We start from the raw sequence: 24,111 nt of genomic DNA on the forward strand, positions 1-24,111 counted from the left end.
GGTGGGAGGAGAGGAGCTGTCAATCAAAAAGTAAGGAGGTGGGTTAAACTCGGAAAGACTTGAGGAATAAAGATATGACTCTTTTCAACCGAAGTTATGAATCTTAAGCTCATTAGCATACGGTGTGGGGACACTAAAAAACGGAATACTAAAGCTACAGAACCGACTAAGAAGACAATTATAGGTTATATAGAAATGATTTTTCACCCACTACCACCAGGTAGTGCTGGTTTAAAGAGACTCTGTCACCGCATTATAAGTGCCCTGTCTCCTACATAAGGAGATGGGCGCTGTAATGTAGGTGACAGTAATGCTTTTTATTTAAAAAAACGATCTATTTTCACAACGTTAGGAGCGATTTTGGTTTATGCTAATGAGCTTTCTTAATGCCCAAGTGGGCGTATTTTTACTTTCGACCAAGTGGGCGCTGTACAGAGGAGTGCATGACGCTGACCAATCGGCATCATGCACTCCTCTCCATTCATTTACACTGCACTAGCGATATAGTTATATCACTATGTGCAGCCACATACACAAACCCTAACATTACTACAGTGTCCTGATAATGAATACACATGACCATCCAGCCTGGACGTCATGTGTACTCAGAATCCTGGTACTTCTGACTCTTTTCTGTGAGATTTACAGCAATAGATACGAAATCTCGTTTACCACGTAATCTCGCGAGATTACGTATCCGTTGCTGGAATCTCACATAAAAGACTTTTATACAAATTTTAGCATTTTCCTTAACCCCTTCCAGAATTATCATGTACATGCACGTCATGGGTAGGGTCCCCTTCTCACATTGTGACGTGCATGTACATGTGATCCCACGGGCACAAAAGATGTGCTTGATCAATCACCAGGGGAGCTCTGATTGCGGCCATTTAGCCCCTTAAATGCCATGGTCAATAGCGACCACAGCATTTAAGTAGTTTGACAACGGGAGGTGGCTCTGGTACCTATCGGCCTGCCATGACTATCTGCCCATGACATGAGGCTTTGCCTAAATAGACTGACACGGACAAGCAGTAATGCTTTGGCATACTGGGTATACCAAAGCATTATATCAGCGATAAAAGATCGCATTTTGAAGTCCCCTTTACCAAAAAAAAAAAAAAAATTGAACAAAAGGCTTTTGTTGTTTTTTAAAAAAAAGTGCAAAGTAAAAATTTGATCAAACCATTTTTTCCATAAAAAGTATAAAAAAAATAAATACAAATATATGGTGTTGCAGCAATTGGAACCCGAACAATACAGTTAACACGTTATTTAAACCGCAAGGTGAACGCCGTAAAAGAAAAAAAAAATTCAACATCAAAATTGCTTATTGTTTTTCCATTTCGCAATCAAAAAAATAAATAAATAAAAACTTAAGTCCCATGTACCCCAAAATGGTTATTTATGAAAACTAAAACCTCATCCTACACAAAACAAGCCCACATATGGCAACATTGACAGAAAAATTATCGTATTTTGGAATGCAGCAATGCAAAAAACAAATATTTTTTGTTAAATGTTTTTACTGTGCAAATAGTAAAACCTAAAAAACCTATACATATTTGGTATCGCCGTAATCCCACCGACCCATGAAATAAAAGGTGCATGAAAAAGCAAGATTCCAATGAACACGAACATCGCAGTAGGTAAAAAGTATAAAAAAAGGTTTAATTTACATACAACTCATTTGAGACCTCTCCGGTCTCATCAGGTACATTGATCTACCGGATTAAAAGACCGGAGCGGTTACAAAAAACCTAGTTTGGACTAAAACTGGTTTATATACCTACTGCGGTGTCAGCGCCCATTGGAATCCTTGCTATCCTGATGAAGGCCCCCAGGTCTGCCATCTATGTACTACTTCCAGCAGGGCTTCATAGGAGACTGTCAGTATAGCGATATATCAAAATGAATTAGTAGTATATAATGCAAGGTGGTTGAATTCTTTTGGGGGCGGCTAGTAAAAAAGTTAGTTACATACGATTTATAAAATAAAAACCAACAGCAACACACACAGTACAATAAAGGACGCCGCAAAGATCTACAACTCGTCCCGCAAAACAACAAGCCCTCATATTATATCGAATAAAGAGTAAAACAAAGTTATGTCTTTTGGAACGTAGGAAGAAAAAAAAACTAAAAAGTGAAGATCAAAAAAATGGCTGCAGCGGGATGGGGTTAACGGGGTTCCGTCATTTTGCCGGACATAATAGCGCAGCATGTTGCGCTATTCTGTCCAGCGAGAAAGTTGGAATGTAGATGTGAACAGAGCCCTAGTCCCCAAAAATAGCTTCTTGCTAAAGTTGCATGAAGCTAACCATGAATAACATAAATTCTTCAGATTATCTGCTTTGAGGAAGTATATGCATAAATATAGGAGTGTACATTAATTTTTTCAAGGTGTACAATCGCAGTTTTTTTGGTTTTTTTTTCGTTTTTTATAAGGCATTATTATAGGTATGGACATATATATGGTAGGATATTTTCTATTTTATCATTTAGGTTTTATGTTCAGGTTTATATGTTAGAAGTGTATTTTGTCCAGAAATCTACGGCAGCAAGGAGTTAAACGACAATTAAAAGATTTGGCATATTTAAAATGCAACAAAAAAAATTAAATCTTTTGGTTCTCACCTGACTGAGAAGTTGTCCATGAAATATTGTGTTTACTACCTTCAGCACCTGTTTCGTAAGCTTCCTCTGGGAGATGGGGATAAGGATTCTGTGCTTGCTGCCTTCAGACTCCAGTTCCTGTTGCACTTTGTCCAGCAGCTCACAAAGGAACTCCTGGGCATCTTGTTGGTCATACCCTCTAAAAGCTGGGATTAGATTCCACACAGAATGCAACATGGCAAAGGGCGAAACCAGCGCCCACTTCCCTGACCACATTACACGAAAGAGCGTGTGGAGTTCATGGCAAAGGGACAGTTGTTTGGTGCTGGGTTCCTTGGCTTGAATTAGCTCCAGGTTTTTTTTAATTGATGACCCCCCACCATTTAAACCAAGGCCCCCAGATGGGTACCCCGAACCAATGTTACCCAAATGGTGCTTGCCATTGGTGTCTTTGTTAGTCAACAGTTCCTCTTTCTCACAGGGGTCCAAGGTGAGGAAGCACTCCCTGAACTTTTGCAGGTGGCTCAGCACTTGCAGTATAGAGTTCATGTAGCAGGTGTTTCCAAGGTTGCGGAGCCCTGTCACTCCAGGGGTCACAGTAGGCTTGAAGGAGTACAGCTGATTAAAGCGTCTTTGAGCTTCCTTCCTCGAAACAGAACTACTGGTTGTCATGTCCCTGAATTTACGAGGAATAAGGCCATCTCTGTGTGTATGTGACAGAAGACGGGCACTTTTCCTGGGGGGAGTGTTTGCAAGTTCTTCTAGAAGACGCCGTTTTACTTCCTGTCTCCTTAACCTAGCCTCTTCTTTTTTCTTCTCAAGTTCTGCTTGTTGTTTCCTTTCTTCCACTTTCAGCTGTCCCCTAGAAGATTTTTCAAACCAAAGTCGTAATGCCTTTGCCAGCAAATTTTGGCGTCTATGACGTAATGCTATAAGCATCATTGGCTGCCCTTGTGATGACCTATGGCATCCAGACCCTACATTTGCTGTGCTATGTGACCTTAAGCTTCTTCGACTTGATGCTTCCTGGTTTTGATTTCGTACAGCAGACAGTGCACTTCTAAGTAGCTTTAAGTCACCCTCTGGGTTATCATTTAATACATAGTCCTGGCACAGGTAGCAGAAGACATAAAGCTCATGCACCTCCATAACCAAAGGGTGCCTGCTTTCCTGAAAGTGGCGCAAGGCATGCTCTTCAATATAATGCCCACAAGCCACATGTGAACACTTAAGACACGCCCACACCGATTCTCTTGTATCACAATCCACACAGCGCCATTTCTGTGGATTTAGTATGGAGTGGTCTTGCGCCAAGCGTAGACGTCCCACGTGTTTACATCGATCCATGTCTCACAAGAAGATCCTACTGAGCACTCTATTAAAAAAGAGAAGGGGGAAAAAAAAATAGTTTATTCAAAAGTGTAGCCTATGGGAAAATTACAAAATGAAAAAAAAGAAGATTTGCAAAAACAAAAACAGTATTCAAGACGTCTGTAATATTAGTGTCATACATTCAATCACAAAATTATCAAAAGCACTTTTCAGGATTTTAAAATTAATTTGACTACATGAAAGCAAGAGACCCTGTCACCATGTTTATGCTGCTCTGAGGGCAGCATAAAGTGGCGCCAGTTACACTAATTCGGTGTATAACTCACCTTGTAATGTTGAGTCTTCATAAAATTGCAGTTTTTGTCCTGCAGCGCATGTCGAGCAAGGAGACCTCTCAATAATGGGCTCGCACTCAGGAGTCCTCTATATTCATGAGCTGCCACTAACTCCACCCAGCCGCTGCTGACTGGCAGCTTTCTCCCTATGCACAGTATGGGGCGAAAGCTGTCAATCAGCGGCCAGTGAGTAGGGCTACCTGTAGCTCACGAATAGGAGCTGCTGAAGAAAAAAGGATTTAAAACAAAAAAGTAATGAACTCTGAAAGGTGAGTGATACAGCGTTAGTACCGGAGACCCTGATTCAACGTTATGGTGCACTCAGAATGGATACGGCCAATTAAAAAAATAAAAATAATTTTTGTCTTTTTCCTCCCCGCTAGTTGTAGTTTTTAATGGCACCATTTAATGTCCCATATAACATACTGGCAAACAAACAAAATAATTTGTGGGGTGAAATGGCCAAGAAACAGTGATTGCGCCATTTTTTGGGGGGGGGGGTTCCGCTTTTACAGTGTTCATCGTACGGTAAAAAGTAAATTTTCACTTTAGTCTATGGGTTGATACGATTACGGCGATACCACATTTTTATATTTTACTACTTTTAAAAATAGAAATATTTTGTTAAAAAAAATAAATTGTTTTGTGTCCCATATTGTGAGAGCCATAACTATTATTTTTCTGTCAATTGAGCTGTAAGGGGCTATTTTTTGCAGGGAAAACTGTAGTTATTATTTATACAATTTTGGGGTATATACGAGCTTTTGATCACTTATTCTATTTTTTGCGGGAGATGAGATGACCAGTAAACAGCAATTCTGGTGTTTTTTTAAATGTGTTTATCGTGCGGGTTAATTAACGCTACATTGTAATAGTTTGCATTTAACAGTTTTTTGGGGGAAAATGGCGCTAGACTAGATAGCTAGACTAGACTAGGTAACTAGACTAGACTAGGTAGCTAGACAGCTAGATATTGGAGCACTCCAGCAAGAAAATGTGTGGTATTATTTGGCCATGTTTAACCCCTTAATGACCGCCGATACGTCTTTTTACGGCGGTCATTAGTGGGCTTTATTCTAGAGCGCCGCCAAACTACGTCGCTGCTGTAGAATAAAGTAAACAGAGCAGGGAGCCGTGAAATCTCCCTGCTCTCAGCTGCCAGAAGCAGCTGAGGGCTGGGGGCGTCCCTGCTCTGCCGGGTGAGATCGATATTAGTATCGATCTCACCTGTTTAACCCTTCAGATGCCGTGCACAATAGCGAGCACCGCATCTGAATGGTTTTGGAGAGAGGGAGGGAGCTCCCTCTCATCTCACTGACACCCGGCGATAAAATCGCCGAGTGTCTGTGTCTTCTATGGCAGCCGGGGGTCTAATAAAGACCCCCAGGTCTGCCTGGAGCGAATGCCTGCTAGATCATGCCGCAGGCATGACCTAGCAGATGCCTGTCCGTTTTAAACGGACAGGCAGTAATACACTGCAATACAAAAGTATTGCAGTGTATTATAATAGCGATCGGAGGATAGTGAAGTCCCCTAGTGGGACTAGTAAAAAAGTAAAAAAAGTTTAATAAAGTTAATAAAAAAAAAAAGTGAAAAAAAAAAATGAAAAACCCAGCTTTTCCCCTTACAAAATGCTTTACTATTAAAAAAAAACTACAATAAAGCAAAAAAGTTACACATATTTGGTATCGCCGCGTCCGTAACGACCCCGACTATAAAGCTGTTACATTATTTAACCCGCACTGTGAACGCCGTAAAAAAATAAAATAAAAAACAATGGAAAAATTGCTGTTTTCTGTTAATCCTGACTTAATAAAAATGTGATAGAAAGTGATCAAAAAGTCGCATCTACTCTCAAATGGTACCAATAAAAACTGCAAGTCGTCCCGCAAAAAACAAGACCTTATACTGCTATGCCGACGCAAAAATAAAAAAGTTACAGCTCTTCGAATGTGACAATGGAAAAATGTAAAAAATGGCTTGGACATTAGGGCCCAGAATGCCAGCAGGGGGAAGGGGTTAAAGCCAAGCGACATTTCAGTTCCAACATGGAACTTTTTTTTTACTAAAAAGAGTCGCTCAGTAATAAACATGGGCAAATAAAACCGCACATTTTCCTACTGGACCTTGATGGAGTGACACAGACACACAAATAGTTGGACACCTTTTCACTCCATGGTTTTTCTTGTTTCTTCTACATTGTAGAATCATATTAAAAGACATGACTATAGTGAAACACACATGAAATTATGTAGTAAACAACAACAAGTGTTAAACAAACCAGATTTTGTTTTTTATTTTAGCCCTTTTGCTTTGATGACAGCTTTGCACACTCTTGGCATTCTCTAAATTAGCTTCATGAGGTAGTCATCTGCAATGGTTTGTCAACAGTCTTGAAGGCATACCCAGTAGTGCTGAGCACTTGCTGGCTGCTTTTCCTTCACTCTGTGGTCCATCTAATCCAAATCCATCTCAATCGGGTTTATGTCAGGTGATTGTGGAGAGCAGGTCAGCTGATTGTGGAGGCCATATCATCTGACATAGCACTCCATCACTTACCTTCTTGGTCAAATAGTCTTTACATAGCCTGGAAGTGTGTTTGGGGTCATTGTCCTGTTAAAAAACAAATGAAGGTCCCACTAAGCGCAAACCAGATGGAACGGCAGGTCGTTGTAGAATGATGTGGTAGCCATGCTGGTTAAGTGTTCCTTGAATTTTTAATAAATCACCAACAGTGTCGCCAGCAAAGCACATCCACATCACACTTTCTCTTCCATGCGGCATGGTGGAAACCACGCATATCGAATCGATCCGCTCACCTCTTCTGCATCTCACAAAAGACATGGCGGTTGGAACCAAAATACTCACATTTTGACTCATCAGACCAAAGTACAGATTTCCACTGGTCTAGTGTCCATTCCTTGTGTTTCTTGGCTCAAGCAATTATCTTTTTTGTTGTTCCTCAGTAGTGGCTGCTTTGCAAGATTTAGGCCTTTACGGTTGAATTGCTGCAGTCTCCTCTGAACAGTTGATGTTGAGATGTGTCTAGTACTCGATCTCTGTAAGGCTATGTTCACACGGCGGGGGTCCGTAACGGCTGAAATTACGGGGATGTTTCAGCCTGAAAACATCCCCGTAATTTCAGCCGTACCGGCATGTGCAGGCGCTTGAACGCCGCGTCAATTACGGCCGTAATTAGCGCTGCTATTCATTGGAGTCAATGAATAGCGGCTCCAATTACGGCCAAAGAAGTGACAGGTCACTTCTTCTACGCGGGCGTCTATTTACGCGCCGTCATTTGACAGCGGCGCGTAAATATACGCCTCGTGTGAACAGACAAACGTCTGCCCATTGCTTTCAATGGGCAGATGTTTGTCAGCGCTATTGAGGCGCTATTTTCGGGCGTAATTCGGGGCAAAAACGCCCGATTTACGTCCGTAAATAGGCCGTGTGAACATACCCTAAAGCATTTATGTGGGCAGGTTCTGTTAATTTGTGATTTCTGTGGCTGATAACTCGAATGAACTTCTCCTCTACAGCAGAGTAACTCTTGGTCTGACCTTCATGTCTTAAAGCAATGATGGACTGTCTTTTCTCTTTACTTGGTTGATTTGTTCTGGCCATAATGTGGAATAGAACAGTAGTTGAATAGGGCCAAACACTGTATAGAAGTGTGTACCAAGCCTACCTCTGCACAACACAACTGATGGTCTCAAACACATTATGAAGGCAAGAAATTCAACAAACTAACTCTTCACAAGACATACCTGTTAATTGAAAACAATTCCAGGTGGCAACATCATGAAGCAGATTGAGAGAATGCCAAGAGTATGCAAAGCGGTGATCAAGGAAAAGGGGGCTACTTTGAAGAATCTAAATTAAACAAAATCTGGTTAACACTTTTTTTGCTTACCACTGGATTTGATATGAGGTCTTCAATATGAGTCTACAACGTAGAAAAAAAATTAAATATAAAAACAATTTTAAAAAAATGGAATGAAAAGGTGTCCAAACTTTTGGCTGGTACGGAGTATAAAATGACTTTGTTTAACTGTTCTTTATTTTTTTCATTAGTCCCCATGGAGCTTAATAGGAGCACAAAGCTGGCAGACCTGGGGGCTCATCACTCGGCATAAAGGATAGTGGCACCCCGTGATGGTGTCACGGGGGGGGGGGGGGTGTAGCACCCCTCTTTCTTCACTTTAAATGCTGTGATCACTGTTGACCGCAGCAAGGGGTTGAACAGCTGGGGCCACGAACCCAGCAGTTAGAGCACGGTGTCAGCTGTAATATGCACCTGAAACCCGCAGCATATGGGGCAGGCTCAGCGCGTCAGCCTGCTCCATACAACCAGTCACCCCATGATGTACATTTACCACGCATGGTCGTAAAGGGGTTAACCGAAAAGCACAACTCAATATTTAATGCCCAGATTATTCTATTTTTTAAATATCCCATATGTGGCCCTAATGAACTATTTGACTGAAACATAGGCCTCAGAAATGAAGGAGCACCTTAAGGATTTTGGGGCCTCATTTTTTTGAATATTTTCCAGGAACCACTATAGGTTTGCAGAGGTCTTGAGGTGCCAAAACACATAAAATTCCCTCTTAAAGACCCCATTTTGAAAATCAAAGAATTAATCTAGGGTTGTAGTCAGCGTTTTTGACCCTACAGAGGTGTTTGATTGAATTTATTACAATAGAGCTGTGTAAATGAAAATCTAAAAAATGTTTTTCAATAAGATGTAGTTTTAGCTTACATTTTTCATCTTCACAAGGTATAAAGAGGAGGAAAAAAGCACCCTAACATTTGTAAAGCAATTTCTTCTGAGTACGGAAATGCACAATATGTGGTCATAAATTGCGGCTTAGACACACAGAAGGGCTCAAAAGGCAAGGAGCACCATTTGGCTTTTGGAGCTCACATTTTTCTGGAATGGCTTGCGGACAGGGAAATATAGGGACAGAACTGTGGTGTTGCTACAATAAAAAGATGAGCGTGTTAAGCTAGTCAGAGTTCAGTCAGTGAAAACTTGACAATTTTGCATCAGTTAGCATCAGTTTAGATTGTCAGTTTTTTCTGTTCAATGGCATAAGTGTGCCATCCGTTTTTAACGTCTATGGAAAAAAAAACGAAAAATATTCTCAATGGTCTCTACGTGATCGCAGAAATGGCATTGTCTGTTGCTTATAGCATAGAGGGATTTGCGAGATATTTCTCGTGCGTATTTTTGGGTTCGGACCATGTCTTAATTCAGAACCACACTGCTCTGGCTCTACTGGTTTCACTTCTCAAACGTCTCCAGGCAACCCACCATGAAGAACGGAACAGATGGTATCTGCGTGAACTCTTTCACGCAGACTTATTGACTTCTATAGGCCGTTCCTGCGTGAGAAACTGACAAAGAGCATGCTGCGATTATTTTCTGCGTGGACACATGGTCCGTAAGAAAAAAAAAGGGTAGTCTAAATTGGTCCATTAACTATAAAGTGTCAGTATTCAGTCTATGTGCTGTCCATTCTAGATTCGGACGTAAAAATCATTAGTCTGAATGAGCCCTAAAGAGGACTTGTCACCCCCTGACATATTTGCTTTAGAAAATAATTGTATTCCCTGTGAACAATTCTGGAGCATCTTATCTTAGAACCCTATGCTGTGGCGATACCTTGCTATTCCACCTAAATATTTAGGAAAAAATTGCCAACTTGGTGTTACCAGCTGGGGGGGGTTGTCGCTATACAGACCGAGTGTCCAATCAGTGCGACTGTAGGGACACACCACTTTGACCTGGTGAATAAAACCACTTGGCAGTCAATTTGTTCAGACATTTCTAGGAGGAATAACAGACGAACTAAAAAAATGTAGATTTTTAAGAAAATATATTCCAGAATGATAATTTTATGGGAAATACAGGCATTTACTAAAATAGACACGAAAGGCGCGGCGACAGGTCCTCTTTAAATGGGATTACACACCTTGAAAAGTGGGTGCCCTGCCAAACCCTATACACTTAGATAACCTGATGAATGCAGTTGTCTTTATGTACTGTTGGCAGCCATGTCAACTTTCAAATGCATTAAAACTAACATTTCAGCCCAAAACTCACATACAAGCAGTGGTTTACACAAATATAAAAGTAAAAAATAATACATCAAGTTGCGCAAACTTTATATACCACAGATGCCTACATCAACAAGTGCCTGTGCTCTCAAATACGCTGAATCGGAGACCACCATACACAAATGTGTTAAAAATTACATACTGCATACTATGCTATCAAAATTTTTGAGAGTGCACAGCATACACCGTGTGCATGTGTTAAAAAAAATGGACAAACTGCAGGAATGTGCCAAATTATTTTTGCATGGCAATGTAATTGAGGATTATATAGGTACATATTTTTCCATCCCCTATACAAACTCTGAGGCTGTGTGCACGTCACGGTCAAAAATCTTTTTTTTGTGCTGCAATTTTCAAAAACATATGTGGCAAAACCACACCATTTTGCAGCGAATCTACTACGCGCGTAGTACGGACGTATAACACGATTGTGTGAATAAGGCCCTAGGCTGATTTCACACAGAGTTTTTTGCAGGAAGAAAATCTGCCTCAAAACACCGTTTGGAGTTTTGAGGCAGATTTTGCTCTGCCTGCAGGCCGATTTTCACTGCGAGGTCAGAGATGTAAACGCCCAAAGATAGGGCAAAGATAGGGCATTTTCGGACGTTTTTTGGCACGTTTTCCACGTCAAAAAATTGTGTGCAAAAAACCTCAGTGTGAACTTCTGAAAAGACGGAGCTGTTATCAAGGGAAAACCGCACCTGATTTTCAGCCGTTTTTTATTCAAACTCACGTTTTTCGTGGCCGTTTTTCTATAGATTCAACGAAAAACTGCTCCAAAAACGTCTCAAGAAGTGACATGCACTTCTTTTTGCGGGCGTCTTTTTACATGCCTTTTTTTGAAAATGAGGCGTAAAAAAACACAGCGTCGGAACAAAACGCCATATTTCCCAATGTGCAGATGTTTGTAGACGTTCTGCTTCAGTTTTTTCAGGCGTTTTTGGAGGCGTAAATGCCCCAAAATATGCCTGAAAACACTGCGTGTGCACATACCCTAACATGTCAACACAACCTAACCCTAATCAATAATCGAAAATCCCTACACCTAATCTAATGCATCAACAAATACTAATTTTTATTTTAGCGGAACAATTTGGAAACTATAGTTTATGGCGACTGTCCGTGAATGAAAAATGTATTTTTTGACGAACTTTTCCACCCATCAGAAATGTATCAGACATTTCTCAAGTGATAAAGGTTATCGCTCGGACTGTAGCATGTAACTGGTAGCATTAGAGGAGTCAGAGTATTTTACGCTAAAACGTCTACACTTTATCAATGTTTGCATGTGGGTGTGGGGCGACAACACGAGCCTTGTTATTCCTCCTATGGGCTGATCTATAGCCATACAGGAACAGGAGGTGAATAAAAAAAAAAAATCTCCACCTCTCCCTGCCAGCTTGTCCTTTGCTGGCCCCCCCAATCTCCTCCACACGAGGTTAAAGGGGCTCTGTCACCAGATTTTGCAACCCCTATCTGCTATTGCAGCAGATCGGCGCTGCAATGTAGATTACAGTAACGTTTTTATTTTTAAAAAAACGAGCATTTTTGGCCAAGTTATGACCATTTTTGTATTTATGCAAATGAGGCTTGCAAAAGTCCAACTGGGCGTGTATTATGTGTGTTACATCTGGGCGTGTTTACTACTTTTACTAGCTGGGCGTTCTGACGAGAAGTATCATCCACTTCTCTTCACAACGCCCAGCTTCTGGCAGTGCAGACACACAGCGTGTTCTCGAGAGATCACGCTGTGTCGTCACTCACAGGTCCTGCATCGTGTCGGACGAGCGAGGACACATCGGCACCAGAGGCTACAGTTGATTCTGCAGCAGCATCGGCGTTTGCAGGTAAGTCGATGTAGCTACTTACCTGCAAACGCTGATGCTGCTGCAGAATCAAATGTAAGCCTCTGGTGCCGATGCGATGCAGGACCTGGGGAAGGAAGTGAGTGACGTCACAACGTGATCTCTCGAGAACACGCTGTGTGTCTGCACTGCCAGAAGCTGGGCGTTCTAAAGAGAAGTGGAAGATACTTCTCGTCAGAACGCCCAGCTAGTAAAAGTATTAAAAACGCCCCGATGTAACACACATAATACACACCCAGATGTACACACATAATACACGCCCAGTTGGACTTTTGCAAGCCTCATTTGCATAAATACAAAAATGGTCATAACTTGGCCAAAAATGCTCGTTTTTTTAAAAATAAAAACGTTACTGTAATCTACATTGCAGCGTCGATCTGCTGCAATAGCAGATAGGGGTTGCAAAATCTGGTGACAGAGCCTCTTTAAGTGAGAGCTGTAAATCTATGCAGGTCTCACTTCAACCTGCTCTACCTCAGGCTATCTCGCAGCAAAACATGCGATAAAGGTCTTGTCTTAAGGCCAAGATTTTGAGATCGAGCCTTTAGTAGCAAAAACGCATTTGATAGGGAAAAGGTTAAATGAACAATACATTTTTCAAGACAACTATTCATAAAGCAAGCTGTATTTTTAATAGTCTGCTTTGACTGATCTAAGTTAATACAAAATAAGTAAAACATCCATATTGCAACAAACTAAATAGATACCTGTTCATAATGTCGCAAGAAATTCCTCGCAAACAGTGAAACGTAGGCTGAATTTTTCCCATGTCAGGAAGTGTATGCCTCACTACAATGTGTACACCCCTTAGGTGATGCTTATGGAAAAATTCAGAGAAATGGACACCACATCACTGTTTGGGAATAAAAATAAATAAATTAATAATAATAAATTAACTGTTAAATCAGAAATACTAAACAGTTATAGCAAAGCCATTTCTTTGACCAATATTACCTGTGTACTCAATAAATGCAACACCAAGCTTATTTAGAATATTTTTCACACGTAAACCAGCAACAACGAGTTTCACACTGTAATTCAAAATACTCCCTAATCAATATTTTTTTCCCCTGTTGTTTTCTAAGCTCCCAACCGTTTGGCTCTTGCATAACAAAACACGTGGCCCGATCTGCTTTTCTCTATAGAAAATAAACATGCATGCTCAGAGGATTAAAATAATTATGCACTTTTAGTGCATCTCTTTGAGGAACAAAGGATTGAACAGGTTAAAGTATATAGACACTTTTGAAACCTTTTTTAATGATTTTATGCATCTAAGGCTGTTTTCACAGTTCATTCCTTCTTTACAATTGAAGCATACGCTGGTAAAATCTCCTGACTTATTCGTCAGTATGGCACTTCTGTTCGGCGCACACAACGGGATATTTCCTCATCACAGACACGCAATGTAAACCGAAAGCGTGATATTGAGGCTATAGTCACACGACAGGTAAAAACGGCGGTGTAACGTGCTATGGGCGTATATTCACTCGGACGTGTGTTTTGTGTTTGTTTTTTTAATAGCCCATGAATACTGGCAATCAAAAAATGGAGCATGGGCCATGAAAACTGCCGAAAATAGAACAACGGCCCCCTTAAAAAACAGTCAATGGATCAGTTTTTAACGGCCGTTTTTTTTTCAGAAAGTCAACCGTGTGACGGCATTCAAAAACTGATCCTCACCCAAACAAGACTTTGTAATGCAAAAATCCCTGGCAACGCATTGCCCGGGGACTCCGCTCCTTGTGGCACAATCATGGGCACTATATAGTAGGGATGCATGATGCATCGAAACTTCGATACGGTTTCGATACTCTGCATCCCCAAACGGTTCGATACCGCTATTTCCTGTATTTCGATACTTAGCTGCGCAGCCGCACAGCTAAGTATAGTAATACATAAGTGTATGAGAGAGGGGCTGCGGCTGTGTAATTCAGCCATTGCCCCACTCCTGAGTCCTGATAACAAGTGCGCGCTGTCAGGATGATGTGATGCGGCCGGCGCTGCACTAATGAGCGGCGGCACTGAAGACAGAACATGGCGGGCGCTCTACAAAACACCCCCATGTTCTGTCTTCAGTGCCTAAACCACCGCTCGTTAGTGCAGCGCCGGCCTCATCTCCTCATGCTGACCGCGCGCGCACTTCCTGTAAGGAGCGGGGCAATGGCTGTATTACACAGCTGCAGCCACGCTCTATAACGGCGGAGATCGGAGAAACCGCTCATCTCTGCCGCTATTCCCCTGAATCCTGCCATCAAAGCGGATGCAGCATTCAGGAGAAAATGAAAAGGGGGATGCCCATGGATCGCGTCACAGGGAATTCCTGTGACGCGATCGAGGGCCATACCATATATGGCCAGACAGCTCAGGGTCTATTGACGGACCCCAGGACTGTCTTACCATATTTCCTGTTAGGGCATACTTAGGTATGTCCTAACAACTGCCTGTGTACTATCCGTCCACAGGCTAATGTACTGGCACATATCTGATATATGTCAGTACATTAAAGTTTAAAAATAAAAGTAAAAACAAAGTAATGTTAAATTTAAAAAAAAAATACACATACACCTTTTTTACAATAAACATGAAAATAAGTCTCAATACATAAAATATTCACACATTCAGTATTGGCGCGGCCGTAATAACCTGCACAACAATTTTTTTGCATCATTTATGATGTGTACGCTGTAAAAAAATAACAAACACTGCCTCCTTTCACTTAGTAATGTGAGGCGCTAGGTGCGATGAATTTAACCTCCATGTTCTTCACATTAATAGTAATTAACCCCATCATGTACCTCACACATTAACCCATTATGACTGAGAAACATGATGGGATTAATAACTATTAATGTGAGGCACATTCAAAATTCATCACACCACGCGCCTCACATCAGAAAACGGAAGAACTTTTTTTTTTATTACTGTTGGCAAAGTATCGAAATTGGTATCGAAATCGCAATACTAAACTAAGTATCGGTATCGAAGTCCAAATTCTGGTATCATGACATCCCTACTATATATGTGGGTGGTATCTACAGTGGGCACTGTGGCACTGTCTACATGAGCACTTTGGTGCATTCAGGATGTTGGGATAAAAAATTTTTTTTAAAAAAACCCTGATGAATTAAATTGATGAGTTTGTTAAAAATGGTCAGATGGCCGGGAAATGGATGCATTTCTTTTTTTTTCACTGTTGTTATGTGAATATAGCCTAACAGGGCCTAATGCATACTTACCAACTACGAGAAGGGACTTAAGGGAGATTCATATTTTTCTTACCTTACGTCCCACCCATTAATATAGGGCAAGCCTCCAAGCAAAGTGCCTATGGCCCTTTCATCATACTCCAAAATTATTACCGACCCCCAACCAAATCCTCTAAACCAATACTGACCCCAGACTCTTCTTGTAAGAGAGAGAAAACGAGAACGAAAGAGAGAGAGAGAAAACGAGAACGAAAGAGAGAGAGAGAGAAAACGAGAACGAAAGAGAGAGAGAGAGAAAACGAGAACGAAAGAGAGAGAGAGAGAAAACGAGAACAAAAGAGAGAGAGAAAACGAGAACGAAAGAGAGAGAGAGAAAACGAGAACGAAAGAGAGAGAGAGAAAACGAGAACGAAAGAGAGAGAGAGAGAGAGAAAACGAGAACGAAAGAGAGAGAGAGAGAAAACGAGAACGAAAGAGAGAGAGAGAGAAAACGAGAACGAAAGAGAGAGAGAGAGAAAACGAGAACGAAAGAGAGAGAGAGAGAAAACGAGAACGAAAGAGAGAGAGAGAGAAAACGAGAACGAAAGAGAGAGAGAGAGAAAACGAGAACGAAAGAGAGAGAGAGAGAAAACGAGAACAAAAGAGAGAGAGAAAACGAGAACGAAAGAGAGAGAGAGAAAACGAGAACGAAAGAGAGAGAGAGAAAACGAGAACGAAAGAGAGAGAGAGAGAAAACGAGAACGAAAGAGAGAGAGAGAGAAAACGAGAACGAAAGAGAGAGAGAGAGAAAACGAGAACGAAAGAGAGAGAGAGAGAAAACGAGAACGAAAGAGAGAAAGAGAGAAAGAGAGAAAGAGAGAAAACGAGAACGAAAGAGAGAAAGAGAGAAAGAGAGAAAGAGAGAACGAGAGAAAGAGAGAGAGAAAGAGAGAAAGAAAGAAAGAGAGAAAGAGAGAAAGAAAGAGAGAAAGAAAGAAAGAAAGAGAGAAAGAGAGAAAGAAAGAAAGAAAGAAAGAAAGAAAGAAAGAAAGAAAGAAAGAAAGAAAGAAAGAAAGAAAGAAAGAAAGAAAGAAAGAAAGAAAGAAAGAAAGAAAGAAAGAAAGAAAGGGGAAAAATAAAAAGTGCAAAAGAAAACTCCAAAAGCGCGAAAGTAAAAAAGAAAGAGCCAGAGCAAGACACAACTGCTGCTTTCTGGTAGTATTATAGTTCACCCCAGAGCTCGTATCAAAGCTACACTGCTCAATACCGCTGTATGACGTCCTCTATGTTGCTACGATTTCTATATATGTGATAGAGACAGAAGAGCAGGATTCTCAGGTTCTATGTTTGCGGTGTATGGCAGACATGATAACAGTTAGGCATACAAGTCATAAAATGGCCAGAAATAGTGTTATTTCTCATGTACACACGACAGCTTGTTCTACAAGTCGCCTGAGACGACATATACGCTTTCAGCGAACCATGTACATTAGGTCAGCAGAGCCCACAGATATCATAAGGATTTGCACGCAAGATCATTCAGCCAGTCATTTGACGTGTGCTGCTCAGCCACCAGATTGGAGATACACTTAAGCGGCCTATACACTTAAAGGGCTTGTTTGTACACATCACCGTTGCCCTTCTGTTGAGTGGTTCCGTCGGAGGTTCCCGTCGGATTGACCCCTCAACAGAAAGGCAAACTGAAACCTCATCTTACGTTTCCCTCACCAGTGAACTCAATGGTGACGGAAACCTAGCTAATTGTTTCCGTCTGTCACCGTTGTGACAGGGTTCCGTTGTTCTTGACGGAACCATAGCGCAGTCAACTGCGCTATTGATTCAATCAAAATGACGGAACCCTGTCACAAAGGTGACAGACGGAAACCCCTCAACGGAACACAGACGGTGATATGAACACAGCCTTCGATAGCGGTCATCCGACAGATTTCTCTTTACTCACGCATATGCTGTGCGTGTGTTTTCAATAAGGAAAGGGAAATAAGCCGCTGCTTGACACCTCTGCCAGCTGCTTATCTCCCATGGGAACAAAGAATCAGACATGTTGGATTCTTCTTTCGCCCAACATCTGCTGTCAGGGGATGGTCGGGACATCCCCATACAAATTAGATAGACCGATCTTGCCAAAATCAACAGGTTTGGGCGACTTAGAACCCCTTCCCGCTTTGGCCACTTTTGACCTTCCTGACAGAGCCTCATTTTTCAAATCGGATATGTTTCACTTTATGTGGTAATAACTTCGGAATGCTTTCACCTATCCAAGCGATTCGGAGATAGTTTTCTCATGACACATTGGACTTTATGTTACTGGCAAAATTTGCTCGATACATTTAGTATTTAATTGTTAAAAACATCAAAAAGGAGTGAAAAAAAATTGCAAAAATTAAACATTTTCTAAATTTAAATGTATCTGCTTGTAAGACAGGAAGTTATACCACACAAAATAGTTGCTAATTAACATCCACATATGTCTACTTTAGATTGGCATGGTTTTTAGAATATGGTTTTATTTTTCTAGGACGTTACGAGGCTTAGAACTTTAGCTGCAATTTCTCACATTTTCAAGAAAAATGTCAAAAGGCTATTTTTACAGGGGCCAGTTCAGTTGTGACGTGTCTTTGAGGGCCTTATATATTAGAAACCCACAATAAGTCACCCCATTTTAAAAACTTCACCCCTCAAAGTATTCAAAACAGCATTTAGAAAACTTCTTAACCTTTTAGACGCTTCACAGGAATTAACCCCTTAACCCTCATCACGTACAGTTATGTGATTTTGCGTGAAGGGGAAGTATGGAGCGAGCTCTCGGGTTGAGCTCGCTCCATACACAGCGGGTGACGGCTGTTACACGCAGCCGACACCTCCCTGCAATGAGCGTAATCAAAGTTCACTTTGATTCCGCCCCTTCAACCCCTTAAATGCCGCGATCAATCACGACCGCGGCATTTAAAGTATCAGGATCAGGGGGGCGCCCCCTCAAACACGCGATCGCGCACCCAACCCCCCCCCGGGCTTCAAAGGAGACTGTCAGAGTCACGATAAACTGCAATACATTAATATTGCAGTATATCATGCCAGCGATCCAACGATCGCTGCTTCAAGTCTCCTAGGGGGACTAATAAAGTAAAAAAACAGTTAAATAAAGAATTTTGTTATGTTCCAAAAACAATAAGGTATTAAAAGTTTAAAAAAAAAACCCTTTTCACATTTTTCCCCTAAATCAATGTTAAAAAAAAATCAACATAACTGGTATCGCCGCGTCCGTAAAAGTCAGAACTATCACATTATAGCGTTGTTTAACCCGCTCGGTGAATGCTGTAAAAAAAAAAAATAATAATAATATAAAAACACACAAATTGCTGTTTGTTGGTCAACTTAGTGCTGCAAAAAAATGAAATACAAAATGATCAATAAGTCGCATATACCCCAAAACGGTATCAGTGAAAACGACAGCTCTCCCTGCAAAACGTAAGCCCTCACATCGCTAAATTGATGGAAAAATAAAAAAAAGTTATGGCTCTCAGAATATGGCGACACAAACGTTTTTTTTTTAATTTAGCAAATGGTTTTATTTTTTTAAAAGTGGTAAAACATAAAACAAAAACATATAAATTTGGTATCGCCATAGTCGCATCAACCTGTAGAATAAGGTGAATATGTAGTTTTTACAGCCTGATGGACGCCGTAAAAACAAAACCCCCCAAAATATGACGTAATTGCTTTTTTTGCCCATTTCACCCCACAAATAATTTATTTTCAGCTTCCCAGTACATTATACAGTACAATAAATGGTGCCATGAAAAACTACAACTTGTCCTGCAAAAAACAAGCCCTCATATGGCGATATAGGAGGGAAAAATAAAAAAATTATAGCTTTTGAAAGGTGGGGAGAAAAAAAAAAAACAAATGTAAAAATTTGAAAAAGGGCTGCGTCCTGAACGGGTTAAAGCAAAGTAGAGATGAAATTCACAAATTTGTTTTTGTTTTTTTTTGCAGAAATTCATTTTTAATCCTTTAGCAGGAATGGTTTGCGGAGGCCAGGTCGCATTTGCAAAGCCCCCGAAGGGACCACATTTTGGAAACTACACCACTTGAGGAATTCATCTACGGGTGTAGTGAGCATTTTGACCACACAGGGGTTTCATAGATTTTATTAGAATTGGGAAGTGAAAATAAAAACAATCCTTTATCTTCAATAAGACGTAGCTTTAGCACAAAATGTTTCATTTTCTAAACAAATAAAGGGAAAAAAACAAAAACGAACACCAACATTTGTAAGGCTGGGTTCACACGACCTATTTTCAGGCGTAAACGAGGCGTATTATGCCTCGTTTTACGCCTGAAAATAGGGCTGCAATACGTCGGCAAACATCTGCCCATTCATTTGAATGGGTTTGCCGACGTATTGTGCAGACGACCTGTAATTTACGCGTCGTCGTTTGACAGCTGTCAAACGACGACGCGTAAATGGACTGCCTCGGCAAAGAAGTGCAGGGCACTTCTTTGCCACGTAATTTGAGCTGTTCTTCATTGAACTCAATGAAGCACAGCTCAAGATTTACGAGCGTCTCAGACGGCTCGCAAAATGCGAGGAGGAGCATTTACGTGTGAAACGAGGCAGCCGTTAACAGTCTGTCTTTTCACACGTAAATGCCTCTCATCGTGTTAACATATCCTTAAGCAACTTCTCTGGAGTACGGTAATGCCCAATATGTGGTCATAAACTGCTGTTTGGGCACACGGCAAGGATCAGAAGAGAAGGAGCGCCATTTGGCTTTTGGAGCACAGATTTTGCTGGAATGATTTTTTGGAACCATGTCGCTTTTGCAAAGCCCCGAAGGTACCAGTACAGTGGAAACTCCCGATAAGTGACTCCATCCACAAAACTACACCCCTTGAAGAATTGACCCCACAGATGTTTCATAGATTTTATTAGAATTGGGCAGTGAAAATAAAAACAATCCTTTTTCTTCAATAAGACATAGCTTTAGCTCAAAAGGTTTCATTTTCTCAACAAATAAAGGAAAAAAAGAACCACAACGTTTGTAAAGCAATTTCTCCTGAGTACGGCAATACCCGATATGTGGTCAAACTGGTGTTTGGGAACACAGTAGGGCTCACAAGGGAAGGAGCGCCATTTGGCTTTTGGAGTACAGATTTTGCTGGATTGGTTTCTGGTTGCTATGTCACATTTGCAAAGCCCCTGTGGGACCAAAACAGTGGAAACCCCCCACAAGTGACGCCATATTGGAAACTACACCCCTCAAGGTAATCACCTAGGGGTGTAGCGAGCATGTTAATGCCGCAGGTGTTTTGCAGAAATTAGTTTGAACTCGATTTTGCAGAGTGAGAATGGGATTTTTTACATTTTGTACCTTCGGGGCTTTGCAAAAGCGTTATGCCAATATGTGGGGCCCAGCTTGTGCCACCATAACAAGACAGCACTCTAATTATTATGCAGTGTTTCCCGGTTTTAGAATCAACCTACATGTGGCCCTAATCTTTTGCATGGACTATCGACAAGGCTCAGGAGTGAAAGAGTACCATGCGAAATTGAGGCCTAATTTGGAAACTTACACAGTATTGGTTCACAATTGCACAGGCTCTGATGTGAAATAAAAGAAACCGCTGAGAAGTGACCCAATGTTTTATGTTATTACTTGAAACTTTTATTTTTCACTTTTTAGTCCCACTAAGGGACTTGAAGATCCAACTGTTTGATTAATGTTCTAATACATTGCACTACCTAGGTAGTGCAGTATATTAGAACTGTCAGTTATTCACTGACAGCAAGCCGATCAGGCTCAGGTTGGGGCCTAATTGGCTTCCGTAATGGCAGACAGGAGGCCATTGTTAGGCCTCCTGGGGCCATAATAGCAGTCGGCATCCTTGCCATCGCATTACAAACCACCAAGATGCAGCGATCGCTTTGAATCACTGCATCTAAGGGGTTAATGGCAGGAATCGGAGCTAGCTCTGGTTCCTGCCGTTACAGCGGGCTGTCCGCTGTAACATACAGCGGACACCCACTGCGGATGACGCAGGCTCAGCTTCTGAGCAGGAAGCGGAGCCGGCGCCATCTTGACGATGGTACTGGAAGCCTTTTAGGCCCCGCTGGCAAGCGGGGCATAGGAGTCTTCTGTTTCTGGCTGACCGGGAGGCCTGTATTAGGCCTCCGGTTGCCATTGCAGCCACCGGCAACCCAGCGATCACGTTGCTGGGGTGCCGGTGGCTAAAAACTCCTTACATGCTGCGATCTCTATTGAACGCAGCATCTGAGGGGTTAATAGGCCGGATCGGATGCTAGCTCTGGTCCTGGCCGATACCTCAGGGTGCCAGCTGGCACCAGACGTTGATGGTACGTGTTCAGCTCCTGAGCCCGCACTATCACCCCGGCGTAAATGGTACTGCGCTTTGCAGGAAGTTCTGCCAGAGAGGGCCGTGTATATATATACGGTGGGTGTCGGGAAGGTATGGGAAACGCAAATGCTTTATCCGAGGCACTTTCATTAAACATGGTGCCAGGCTCAAGCGCTCGAGGAATGCTCATTTCACAGACCTTCTATCCAAGAGTGGCGCTCTAGAGAAAGCTCATAAACGATCCCTTGCGCTTCAAACTAAAGTTGAACTTTGCAAACTACGGGAACAACTTAAAAGCTTCTCTTTCTCACGCGAAGGCTTCCCTGGCCAGATGTCGCAGCCATTTCTTTAAGTTTGGAAACTAACCGGGGAAAACTTTGGCGCGGGCTCTGCGCGTACAGAGAGCACGCTCGTTTATTCCTCTCATCTCGGATGAACGGGGTCACAAACATGCCCTTTCCTCACGTATTGCAGAAACATTCTAGGCTTATTATGCTAAGCTTTATAAGATTACTCAGCCCCTTCAAATCACAGGCCCTTGAAGAGCTCAAACTCTCCATAGATAATTATCTGCAACGGGCCGGCCTTCCCACCCTTCCCCAGGAAGCGGTTTCAATTTTGGAAAAACCTATCACACATCCCGAGTTCAAACTCGCCGTTAAAGATTCACGAACGGGTAGAGCCCCAGGCCCAGACTGACTCACATTAGCCTACTACAAGACATTTATGTTCGGACCTTCAGACTCACTTTCTCTTTGCACATAATTTGCTTGCCGCACACCCTACGAGACCACCCATCTCCCATGCTACAGTTTGCAAACTGCTTGCCAAGTTTCGTGAAACAGGTTCAGTGTTGGATTTGCCCAAATGTGGACGCATGAAAACTGTCACTAATGAAGAAACATGAGTGGCTGTCCTAGCTTCATTCAGCAAGAGCCCACAGCGTAGCACTCGCCGCATGTCACTTCGGCGGATATTAGCTACTCACAAATGGCACCCTTACAAACTCCAACTGCTGCAGCATCTCAACGAGGATGACCCAGATCGGCGCACTGAATTTTCAGAATGGGCAAAACAAAAATTGGAACAGGACCCTCAGTTTACACAGAACATTTTGTTCAGTGATGAGGCAAACTTTTATGTGAATGGTGAAGTTAACAAACAAAACCACCGCTATTTGTCTGACACTAACCCACATTGGATAGATCCCTCCAAGACTGTTGGAACACAAAAATTTATGGTATGGTGTGGTATATGGGGTACAAAGATAGTAGGGCCATTCTTCATCAATGGAAACCTCAAGGCCACAGGATATCTGAAATTGCTACATGATGATGTGTTTCCCTCTTTATGCACTAAAGCTGGCACGTTCCCTGAGTTTTTCCAGCAAGATGATGCACCACCACATTTTGGGTGTCAGGTCCGAGCATTCCTAGATGAACAGTTTCCTGGAAAGTGGATTGGTCGTCGTGGGCCAGTTTAATGGCCCCCTAGGTCTCCCGATCTGACCCCCTTAGACTTATCTTTGGGGTCATCTGAAGGCAATTGTCTATGCTGTGAAGATACAAGATGTGCAGCAACTGAAACTATGGATACTGGAAGCCTGTGCTAGCATTTCTTTTGCGGTGTTGCTATCAGTGTGTGAAGAGTGGGAGAAAAGGGTTGCATTGACAATCCAACACAATGGGCAGCACTTTGAACACATTTTATAAGTGGTCAGAAACTTGTAAATAACTCATGAAAGAATAAAGTAATGTTAAAACCAAGCACACCATTGTTTTTCTTGTGAAATTCTCGATAAGTTTGATGTGTCACATGACCCTCTTCCCATTGAAAAAACTAAAGTTGGATACAAAATGGCCGACTTCAATATGGCCGCCATGGTCAACACCCAGCTTGAAAAGTTTCCCCCCTCCCATATACTAATGTGCCATAAACAGGAAGTTAATATCACCAACCATTCCCATTTTATTTAGGTGTATCCATATAAATGGCCCACCCTGTATATCAATTCCTGTAAAGGTAAAAAAAAAAAGCTTTCCAGACCCTTAAAGAGGCTCTTTGGCAAAGACTCTCAGGGCCTGAGAGATGCCAAAACGGGAGCGCCCTGTATCGGAGGTGGATTAGGGAGTCGTTCAAAACTACTGCCACCCTCCGATACTTCTGGGGAGTGATGCAGACCCTGTCATGGTAATAAGCATCCTCCAGATCTATTGATGCCATCATACAATCCCTGAAGGGAAGATTTACAGCAGAGGGGATACTCTCCACCCG

At 41.9% G+C, this 24,111-nt stretch overlaps 1 protein-coding gene across 4 annotated transcripts in view; it reads right to left on the reverse strand.

Annotated features, from left to right (window-relative positions):
- The window catches only part of USP49 (ubiquitin specific peptidase 49), a 146,199-nt gene that overhangs the window by 82,598 nt on the left and 39,490 nt on the right, over window positions 1–24,111 (reverse strand). For 2 of the 4 annotated variants that reach the window (XM_075853584.1, XM_075853583.1), the window contains exons 2-3: window positions 12,979–13,124; window positions 2,638–3,991 (exon numbers count right to left, since the gene is read on the reverse strand). In XM_075853584.1, coding sequence (XP_075709699.1) covers window positions 2,638–3,963 — 1,326 coding nt within the window. In that variant the 5' untranslated portion in view covers window positions 3,964–3,991; window positions 12,979–13,124. The remainder of the gene's footprint in view (window positions 1–2,637; window positions 3,992–12,978; window positions 13,125–24,111) is intronic. The other 2 variants (XM_075853585.1, XM_075853586.1) reach the window with 1 other exon arrangement.

Source organism: Rhinoderma darwinii, chromosome 2 (assembly GCF_050947455.1).
Source record: "Rhinoderma darwinii isolate aRhiDar2 chromosome 2, aRhiDar2.hap1, whole genome shotgun sequence".
NCBI lineage: Eukaryota > Metazoa > Chordata > Amphibia > Anura > Rhinodermatidae > Rhinoderma > Rhinoderma darwinii.